Source organism: Mycteria americana, chromosome 7 (assembly GCF_035582795.1).
Source record: "Mycteria americana isolate JAX WOST 10 ecotype Jacksonville Zoo and Gardens chromosome 7, USCA_MyAme_1.0, whole genome shotgun sequence".
Lineage (NCBI taxonomy): Eukaryota > Metazoa > Chordata > Aves > Ciconiiformes > Ciconiidae > Mycteria > Mycteria americana.
In genome coordinates, this window is record NC_134371.1 from 29,614,167 (window position 1) to 29,624,807 (window position 10,641).

At 46.8% G+C, this 10,641-nt stretch overlaps 1 protein-coding gene across 3 annotated transcripts; it reads right to left on the reverse strand.

The window, feature by feature from the left end:
* Positions 1–1,402: 1,402 nt before the first annotated feature.
* On the reverse strand, positions 1,403–10,506 carry TBCCD1 (TBCC domain containing 1). 3 transcript variants are annotated; one of them, XM_075507628.1, is made up of 7 exons: positions 10,028–10,506; positions 9,797–9,946; positions 7,672–8,038; positions 6,549–6,735; positions 5,901–6,398; positions 2,638–2,801; positions 1,409–2,032 (listed from the first exon to the last, which is right to left on the reverse strand). In XM_075507628.1, exons 1-6 carry the CDS (start codon positions 10,388–10,390, stop codon positions 2,672–2,674), a joined length of 1,695 nt encoding a protein of 564 aa, XP_075363743.1. In that variant the 5' UTR covers positions 10,391–10,506; the 3' UTR covers positions 1,409–2,032; positions 2,638–2,671. The 3 variants fall into 3 exon arrangements, 2 of the variants coding, with proteins under 2 accessions (XP_075363744.1, XP_075363743.1); XR_012776480.1 differs by lacking the exon at positions 1,409–2,032 and adding an exon at positions 5,358–5,505 and having other exon boundaries at positions 2,683–2,801; XM_075507629.1 differs by lacking the exon at positions 2,638–2,801 and having other exon boundaries at positions 1,403–2,032.
* Between the last annotated feature and the right edge of the window lie 135 nt (positions 10,507–10,641).

Consider the following 10,641-nt stretch of genomic DNA (forward strand, 5'->3'; position numbering starts at 1 on the left):
CATGTTAAACAAGAAAGCATCCTCATCCGTTCTCAAATGTCCATGCCCATTTGTAAGGAAGAGACCCAATATTTATCAGAGAACATTCCCATGCAGCAAAGGATGCAGCTAGAAAACGATGAACACGTGCTCAGAGCAGACACCACAGGCTTGCAAAGAACAGCCTCTGCGTAGAGGCTCTGCTTCAAAAGCTCCCAATGGAAACATCTGTGCAGCAAAGAGGCTGCATATTTTTATAGCACACCTTCAGCTTGAGCTATATCGCTCCAAATGGTGCCTGACATAGAGGAAAAGAAGTATGTCTGGCCACACACCCCCAAAGTGAGTGATTTCACACATCAAATAGTAAAGATTGTGCCCAAATTTCTGACAAAATCTGCCAGCGTCACAAATTTAACTCAAAACTCTTACACCACTGTCTGAGGCTTGAGCGAAAGTCTTTCTTTTAGCCACTCTGGCCCACTGAGCAGGGAGGGCAAGGATTGCTGGCTTATGTATACCCACACACCCCGCCAGTGCATTATGAAAAAACACCTCTGCAGCTATTCACTGCACCAGCCCAAAGGCTTAGTGAAACAAAGGGAAATTAATTTGGCACAGCGGCGCCTGAAACACACAGACCCTATTTCAAATCTGTCAGGACAAGCAGTCTTGCAACAGCAGCTCTGCGTGCCACCCCACGTACACTGTCACAGCTCTGCTAAACACAGTCAGATATGACAGTCTGAGACAGACATGCTCAGCAGCTTCTCGTCCTCTTCCCATTTCAGTGTCTTGAATCGCCTAGTGTTGTTTTTTACAGCTCTTACTGCTAGAAAGCTGTGAGGCCACTTAGACTTTTTTTTTTTAATTCAAATGCTGTCTTATGAAGATCAGAGTCCAACCACAATTCAGGCCCTATTGAAAGGCAACTCAGTAGGTTCACTAGGACATCTCAAAGCTCCGCTTACGGTCACTTTGTACATACCTCCTTTAAAAGTTGGTTAAATATAATAAACTCAAAGGCAGGTACTGCATCACCTGCCTCCCCAGGAGCCAAGAGAGACCTTCAGAAAAATTCTAGCACCACAACAGCTGTGTACTCCAGAGCACTAAATGCCCCTGCCTTCCTCTCACTCTCAGGTTGGATAGCTCTTCACAAGTCACATACAGCTGCTGCATTCGGTCATCCATGCAATGGCTTTGCCTATTTTGCCTAGCTTATTTAGGTGCTCAGCTACAAGCACATCTCCCCAAGACAGGTTCCACTAGCACATGAGAATGGTACTCATTCAAGCTGATACTCTTTACAAGAAATGTTAAAGGTAGGAAACAGTGTTTGTATCAAAATGCTGTGCTAGGGCAGCCTTCCAAACCTTCAACTCCATGGCTGTTAATAAATTTGCACTTTTCTCTCAGCTGACCAGTTCACATTTCATTAAGCAGTAAAGATGATGTGTCCCTCTAACACCCACTGTACAGGTAAAACCCTTTCCCTAGGGCATGTGCCAGGCTTATCTGAGAACTCTCTTTTATTGACATTTGTCAAAACAATGCAAACATATAAGAAAGTTAATTCCATAAAATCACATTGCTTAAGTGCCATCTTCATATAAAAAAATCCATTGAATTTCATTCATTAAAAAATCAAACATTTCTTTTTCACATTTATAAAAACAGTGCAGCTGGCTCGTACCATAAAGATGCACACGATGGCCAGGGCCCTGTGCCCAGCTCTGCACCAGGAAGGGCTCCTTTGCTGTATACTTGCACACCATGGATGCTAACCATGATGACAGCCTCCCCACTAAAGGATCTGCAACAAGGCATACTTGTTCATCATCCTCTAACGACATTCACTTTCTCAGTCACCAACCAAATAGTTACAGCACATTCCTGGGAAAGTGGCAGTGATTAGAAATCCCAAAGCAGACAGACAGTTCAATCCACGCCGAGGCTGGGTGTCAGGTCCACATAATGTGTGTTCAGGCAGGATGGCTGCAAAGTCTTAATGAGAACTGTTTTCAGTGTATCGCTGCCTGTTCCCAGAACTCTGTAACAAAACAGAGGAGCAAATTTTACTCCCAACACTAGCAAAGAAAAGGCAACTCAAAGACTAAAGAAAAGGAAAAAAAGCCAACTTTCTAATAGTTTGAAACATGCAATGGCAGAAAAACGTGGTAAAGGCTTGTCTCCAGCTCCTAAAGCACTTCTACTTGGGAAGAGAAAGACATTACAAAGCAAAAATTATTTCAAGTCTTACTCGATTCGCTTAAGCAAAAAGTGAGACACTTACACAAAGGTAAGTACACACATTAATACACACAGCCTCTTTGAAAGAGCAGCTGTTCAAATAAGTTTTTACATCAGATTATGTACAGTATGCCCATCTGCCTTTACAGACGGACACAGATGTCCCTGACAAATCAAACAGAACACCTGCAGAGAACAAGGGAGATGCTGAGCACACAGGGAACAGATTCAAATTTAAAAGAGGTTTTGACTGCAAAATAAGAACTAAAACCAAATGCAAGGCTCTTGGGAGAATGCCCACTGAACAGCTTCCCATTTCTTCCACCTCTGCCTAGGCTGTGCATACAAATATGGGACAATTCTTCTAGATAGAGAAGAATCAAGAGAAACAGGCCTTCTACGCACCCTTCCTTTCCTTCTGCTGTACAGGAACACGATGCTATCCTGCTGCCTGCTTGGAGCCTACTGCAGGAGGGACAAGGCTATCCAGCTGCTGACGGTTCCCTGTCTGAACCAGCCATTCGTAGAATTTGTTTTCTACCAGCATCTGGAACTGTTTCCTCTGATCCCTGAAACCAAAAGATCAACAGGGAAGTGTGTAAAGGTCACATTTATTTACAGTATGATACTTCTAAACCTCACCTTCACTACCAAAACAAGCCTCCATACATATCAGCTAAGAGCTGGGCTTGGTTCATGAACTGCCTGTACCAGGAAGAGGTTTTTACCAAGTGAATACGACTATAATGAACCCCAAAAGCAGAACTCATCATGCAAATTTTGCCATCCGACCAGCACAACAATCCTGCTCCACAGGGCTGCCTCTGCTTTACTCTTAGAGCACAGATTAAAAACTGTCTGAAAAGGGAGAAAAATATTAGTAACCAGTGTTTAAGCACTGAAGACACAAAATTCTGTTCTGACAGCATCTGAAAGAAACAGGATGGAGATCAGGAAAAAAAAGTGCGTAAAAACAACACTCCTCAAATAATTCCCATTACTGGTAAATAACTTTTGGGGTGTTTTTCATAAGACCAGCAATAACAGGGTATACCACTTAGCTCAGGCTCTCAGTCTCTGGCACTGGTCAGATGTCCAAGAGCTGTGCAGGCTCATGGCAGTATTTCTTCAGAACAGCATCCCAGCCATCTGGGATCAGCTCAGCTCCACAATTTCCTAAGCCAAAGGTGGCATGAGTATTGAGTAACTCCTACTGCACTTTTTTTTTTTCTATAAGCTTATGCAATTCCTTTTGGAACCCAGGTAAAACATGAACATTTTCAATATCCTGTGGAGATTTTATGTGGTTTTGCTTTGAACTCATTCCTAATTTGATGCGCTGATCCCATCCTGTACTGGTAAAAGCAGCAAACCAGCCCTATTCATTTTTGTGCCACTCAGTTTCAGAGAGGCTCAGTGTACCCAGACCCTTTTTTCAAGTTAAAGGCTCTTCTTTGTACTACCACTTCCATTTGAGACATTCCACAGAAAGCAGGGTTCTAGGACAGAAACTAACCTAAATTCCTCCCCAGTGAACATGAACACAAAGGCAGTCACTTCTTTCTTCTCTTAGGGTTTTATCTTCTCCAAGTGCTTTTATATACCTTGATCTGCTACTGACCCTGAAAGACTTTCTGTCTGATATGCTCAGAAAATGAATAAACAGGATTTTATGCTTTTGCAAGTTGTTCTTCAAGCTGTCTTATTGGTCCTGTCTCATGGGGTTTCTACTTTCAGCTGGCAGGATTTACATTCTTTTTTTGCCGCACTTTCCTCATTCAGACAACTTCAACTTCTTGAAAGATGTCTTCTTATTTCTAACATTCTCTTTCACATTCCCGTTCAAGCATGGCAGCTTTTTTCTTTCTACAAGTCTGATATCCTGTTTGCTCTAAGCTTCCTAGTTGTCTCCCTAGTTGTTTCCCTGCCTGCAGGAGACAGAGACATTTTACACTGTCAGCTGCCCAGTTTCTTTTCAGCAAGCTTCTAAACTTGGCACAGTTTTCCCCCTTTTATGAAATAATCTACTCCAGTACCAAGCTCTTGCCTCCTGTGACTGCTGTACAGGATGTTAAATCTAAGCACATCATCCATATCACCTCACGTTTCTTTAACAGTAAGATTTTGACAAGCCAAACACCTTCACAAAACCCTGGGGTGAGAAGCAGCAGCCCTGGGAGCACAATGGCTGGAGGGGGAAGAAGCACCTTAGATGAGACTAATAGACACAACAGGTGACCCTAGCACAAGGGCTGAAGTTGTAACTTTCCTCTCTGCTGTCCTTCAAGACTCAAGGACTGAGAGTTTTGAAGGTTTTTACACCTCTGTCACCACCACTACTGCTCAGGCACCTTCCACCTGTAGCAAAATCCTGCCCCAGAATGCTTTCTCCCTCCCAGTCTAGAGCTCTTTCAAACTGCAGGCTCCTCCACGCTCGGCACAGAGGCACCTGGATTTCAGAAAGGAACAAGGGAAGTGGAGGCAGCTCCTCCAAAACAATGAATGATCAAATGGACTAGAATTCCTCAGCTTGGTATGATGGGAAGTGTGGACAGTTTGACGCAAGACAAGGTTTTCATATTCTGTGTTCCCCACAGGATAAACTCCTCCGAGATCACTGCTTATCAGCACCCAGTTACACGCCTGTTACAAAGTCATTGACTGAGCACAGAACAGAAAGAAAATCTATACAGCTCAAGTGCAGCTTAGAGAACAAAAGTTGTTCTCATCTCTTCAAGCCTTTACAATTGAATATCTGGGTTTCTATCCCGATTCCGTATTTGCAAAGGAAGCCAGGTCCTTCAGGCTGCTGCATCAAAATGGTTCACAAAAAGATAAAAGCAGTTAAACTGAAGTCAGCAGAGATTTGTACCCTTGCTGGATCTGGCCGGCTGCAGAAGAAAGCACACTGACAAAGGAAGCAAGGTGAACTTTTTCAGAGCTCTGCAACAGGTGCTGAGAAAGCAAACAGACCCGCATCAGTACATGAGATGGGCTAGGACAGGCCTAGCTAGCACAGTAAAAGCTGGGCAGAGGATTTGATGTGATCTGATAAAGAGGACTTTAAAAGCTACTGTCCACAAGGTGATCTACTGTAATGATCCACATGCACATTCTTAGCTCACCTCAACAACAGATGGGACAGTATTTTAAAGCTTCAGTCTCAATGTAAAGGTTGGGCTAAGAGTGACCACCAATCAGCTGCAGGCCAATAATTATCTGAGCTGTTGTTCGGAGTACGTGCCTAGATCTCACCCACGGCAGCACACGACACTGGAAGCAGAACAGGGACAGCAGAGAGACAGTACCCAGTGTGAGAGAAGTTGTAAACTCTTACTGCCAGGGTGGATGCCTGACCTCAGCCCTCAACGGTATCTAGGCATGCTTTTCCTTGAGTCTCATAAACTAGGAAAATGCAATAATGACAAAGCACTTCCTTCAGAGTTACGATTGTGAGCATTATTCTTCTCGCTATATTAATAGCGAAGACCAGGATTCCAAGATTGCTAATTACTAATGCTCTAGAAATGGCACGCAAGACATGGCTCATGCAAATCAACCCATTATTAAAGCATTTTTGTTGAACCACATCAAATGAATCTTCTGTTTGTATGTCTGAGCTGAGCTTCAACACAGCTCACGCGTTCCTGTTCAGATGCAGCACTCACTTGGTCAGGCCTGCCTCCTTCACAGTTTTCTGCCAGATCTGTACCTTCTGCTCTCGCTGACTCAGCGCCTTCTGATACGCATGGGGAAGCCCACCTGGCGTCTCTGTGGTGTCTCCTTCCATCTCAAAAGGAATCACAAAGGTGTAGAAGTCCGAGGGTGGCAGGAGGCAGAAGACACTTGTGTCGCCGCTCTCCTTGCACACCAGCATGGGTCTGTCCCAGTAGTTTGGCAGAGTGGCCAAGCCCACCTGAGCCATGTGGTCTTCAAGCATCGGATAATGGGTGTGGAAAGGGGCAAAGCTGACTGCTTGGTTCCCCGAGAGGATGAGAGGCTGAGTAGGCGTGAGAATGTAAAAAGTACAGCCAGCAGTGGAAGATAAGCACAAACGATGGCAAACCACAATGACCTTGATGTTATCACAGCTGTGGACATGAACAGACGCCTGCACAGGGCCAAGGACAAAAGTGCTATTCCGGCACTTCTCAATGGTCACAGATCTGCAAAAGAACAAGACAGCGAGGACACAGTGAGCAGGAAAGAGCAAAACCAGGACTTTTTCACTGCTTAGTCCATCTAACAATAACTTAGCATTTGAACAAACTTGCTGAGAAGACATCTAGCTGTGTCCCAGGAGAACAAAAACGCACCGGAGAGGAGAGAGGAGATAAATGAAGGACTCATTGCAGCGATGAATTCTTATGTGAGCCCCCACCAGGGTGTCCGAGCTCTTGGCCAGCGTCTGCTTGTACACCTGACTCATTATCACCATGGGGAACACCTCAGGCACCACACAAGTATTGCAGGCAATCTTTGCTCTCCTGGTTGTTCCTTCAACTGCAAAATAAAGTTCATCAAGGCATTTAAAATTTTAAAAAGCACAAAAAGGCTATACATGATTCCTACAGAGACACAGACATGATGGTTCACTGTCCACATCACTCAGCAATCCCTGAAGAAAATAATCAGCCCAAAACTTCAAGCATGGTACCATCAAACTGCATCACTTCATGCACCAGTCATACCATCCACCAATGCCTACTGGGCAGGTCAGCAGTATGTAGCAGTCAGAAGCTCCAGAAGTCAGGGCACATTGAAAGATCAAAAACACTTCAAGGTTACTCAGGGGCAGCCAAAGCCTCCCACAAGCTACAGACAGACCTGACCTAGGTGTCTCCATTTCCAGAAGTTTGTTCCTGAACACAAAACATAGCTTGGCAGGAAGATCCTTAGGGCAAGTTTTATGTTGAAAGCAGGAACTGTACGTTTTAAGACAGTGAAATGCTCCCTCTACAGTACAATCCTTGAGCAACCTCACTGTCCTACCTAACACACTGCCACTCTTACAATTGTGCAGTCACAGGAAACAAAACATTCATCTGAATTTTTTTCTCCTAAGGTGGAAGGTGCCTTGGCTCCACTGCCATGTCCCTGCAGGCAAGGGGCTGCAATTCAAAGCAAGGAAATCTAGATCAGTAATCTGCTTTGCCACAAACACACCACATTATCTATTCTCTGTGTCTAGCTGTACTTGAATAATAAGGATAGCGATACTGACATCACTCAGAAGGGCCTTTGAAAATAAAGTCACTAATGATCACTCACAAAAGTGATCCAAGGACTGGAAAAATACACACAGATGTCATTCCCCATCTCCACTGATGGTAGGAGGAATAGGAGGCAACCCCCCACACCACTGCCAGATCCCTGGTCAGCAAGAGAAGCTGAGACTGGAAAGTTATTTCTAAAAATAAAGGCAAGGCCTGTAGCTACCTTGCTGAGCCCATGCGAGTTTCTTCCCAGACTTGAGGCAGGCAGTCATTCCAAAAGGGTTTGTCGTCAGGCAAGACCACAGCCAGCTCTCTAGCTTGGGGAAAGAGAAGGCTTTGGAGACCTTTGAGTAGCCATTCTGCCCATGACAGGGCTGCCAGAGGGCAAGCTCGTGCAGAGGATGGACTGTCCTGGATTTGTTCACAGTCCCTTCAATAAGAAAGCTGAGGGCACAGATGGCTTCGTAGGACACCAAGCTACTGCGGGTGGAATGGGAGGAGGCAGTGAGCTGCTCCGGCTCCAGCAGCAGTTCCAGCATATCCGAGAGGTGGCTCTGCACGAAGGTGTGGTGGTCTTGATCGTTCCAGTTCTTAGTGGACAGAAAAAAACAGAAGAACAACATGAGTTCTCACAGAGCTGACAAGCTCCACCGACAGTATACAACGCATCCTTGCTTACACTTGTTCTAAAAGAGGGAAAGCAAGTCAAACACAGTGCTCTCTCCTGCTCACTGCTTCTGCTGCTCTGCTCCTCCAAAACACAGAAAGGGAACTGGACTCATCAGCAACCTCACCCCAAAAAGAAAAAAACATTTTATTCCAACTCCAAGTACCAAATATTTAATTCTAGAAAGCAGAAACAGACTCTCCTACAATCCTTCCCACACAAATTCAGCCAGCTGATGCTGGCAGTTGCAGGTAGGAAACAAATCAATAACTGACAGTCAAGGTCTTGCAACTGCTCTATTGGAAAATAGCTGCATCTGTTCCAGACCTTCAGATATGATTAAGTGCCACCTTCCAAGGCGCTGCGGGGAAGAAGCAGAGGGTCATTCCTTCATAGCGAGAGGACCAATAAACCAAACGACCTCTGAAAGAATCATTAGTTCAAATTCTAAAGGGCTGCATACCAAAAAAAAGCAGAAGACCGCAATTATGGCAGACATTAATAAAGATGGCCTGCACACTGCAGAACAAGCAACACACGGCTGTGATTACACATTGGCCTCACCACCCACGAGGGCTGTAGCCAAAAGGGCGTAACAAGCAGCTGAGAGCATCTTGTCTAGCGGCTGGAGATCCCTACCCTGTGACAGAGACCCTCTCACACCAGACAAGCCTTGCTACACCATTTCAAAAGGGGGCACAATTCACATCAGGCATCGCTGAAGCTGGGGGAATCTCTCCCGCCCGCACAGGGAAAAGTAACACCAGTGGAGACAGCCCCAATCCCATTGGGACCAAAACCTCTGGGAGGGGTACAATGGCAGCCAAGATGCATCTCCTTCCCGTCCAGAGTTTTATGTAATGGCTACAGTTAAAAGAAAACATCAGCTTTTAAGTAACGCTGGATGCTCCACAGCCACCCAACTCACAGCCCTGTACCAGTTCCTCTCATTTCTTTTTTCATTTGCTCAATCTTTCAATATAAAGTTACCCAGTCCCTATTTTTAATTATTTCAGCTTGTCCCAAGCTACATTTCACTAGCTCATACAGCTCACAACATCATAGTCATGACAGAAATCCACTGAGGTTTGCAGCTGGTCTTTATAATGTTGCCAACCTGTAATTCACTCTCAAATACAGAGCTGCCCACAAGCTGCACCTGATACATCCAACTCGCTTCTCTTCTTTCAAAATACTTGATAGTATTTTAAAAGGAAACCTTAGCATTTTCACATGGTTGATCTACAGCTGACCAACCAACTCCCCTCTCTGAAATATAACTTAATGCTAGGGACCATCCTGGGATCCTAATATTCTACAGTGGATCATGGGAAAGCAGCTTCCAATGTAAGAAAAGCTTCCCATTTGACTAATAGAAAAAGCAAAGAGGCAGTTGCTTCTTAAAAGGAGAATTACCAAGACTGAGATAACTTTCACAGTTGGTCTCAGACTCTAGGAAATTCCCGTGGACAGCTTTTGCTGGTAAAGCTGCAGAGAACACACCAACTTCATTTCATTTACTGTTGAGCAAAGTATCTCCAATTTGACTCTAGCTTAGACTTTACCGCAGGCAGAGTTACACCCTCCCACGAACAAACCAGCCACTTTTCAACCCACCTCAAGGCAGGACTTTGCGGTTTCCCACACAGCCACGCAAGGAAAATCCTACAGCCACAAATACCTTATTCTTGCTGGTGGATTTTCCAGTCAAGCTGGGAGACCTGGTCCTGGGGCTAGGCCATTCCTCCCCGATCAGAGACGTTCGCAGAGAGACCTTGTTCATCTGCTGCACGTACAAGAACAGCAGGAACTGCAGAGTGTCTACCGACAGCTAGCCAAGAGGGGAGAAAAACAGGCGTTAGGATGTGCTGGGCTCTCCCTGCGCCCGCCCAGCCCGGGATGGGGCTCCTGCCTTGCTCCGCTCCCGCTCCAGCTCGTCGGCGCTGGCGCAGGCCGCCTCGGCCTCGGCCCACTGGAGGCGGCGCGACGGGTCCCGCCGGAGGAGGCTGTGGAAGAGCTCGAAGTAGAGCCAGGCCAGATCGCGGCCCAGCTGCAGCTTCCCGCAGGCGATGTGCCGCCAGCGGGGCCACGACAGCCGCGGGAAGCAACCCTCGGTCGCCCGCGCCCGGGTGTACGCTGCCATCTTCCGCAGGTAGTGGGGACCGAGGCGGGCGGGCGGCGGGACGGGCAGAGCCCCCACCAGGAACGGCTCCGTCTTCACCCACAGCCGCACCGGGGCCGGGGCCGGGGCCGGGGCCGCCGCCACGGCCTCCATGGCGACCGCCGCCGCCGCCCGCTTCCGGTAACTGCCGAGGCGCCAAGCAGAGCGGCCGCCGCGCAGACCAACGAGTCGGCCCTTCCCTCACACCGTAGAGGACCCCACTTGGGCAGGGCCGGGCAAGTCCGCACCCTCCCGAGGAGCCGGTTTCGATTGGCTGCTTGAGCCAGCGCGGAGGCGGGAATAAACGACGCGCCCTCTGACTGGCTGCCGCCGGGGGAACTCATACTTCCATGCGGCCTGGAGTG

Coding starts and splice junctions, on each gene's coding strand:
- TBCCD1 (XM_075507628.1), bottom strand. CDS start 10,390: ATGGAGGCCGTGGCGGCGGCCCCGGCCCCGGCCCCGGCCCCGGTGCGG. Junction 9,947..10,027: donor TGGAGCGGGAGCGGAGCAAG/GCAGGAGCCCCA, acceptor CCTCTTGGCTAG/CTGTCGGTAGACACTCTGCA. Junction 8,039..9,796: donor AATCCACCAGCAAGAATAAG/GTATTTGTGGCT, acceptor CTGTCCACTAAG/AACTGGAACGATCAAGACCA.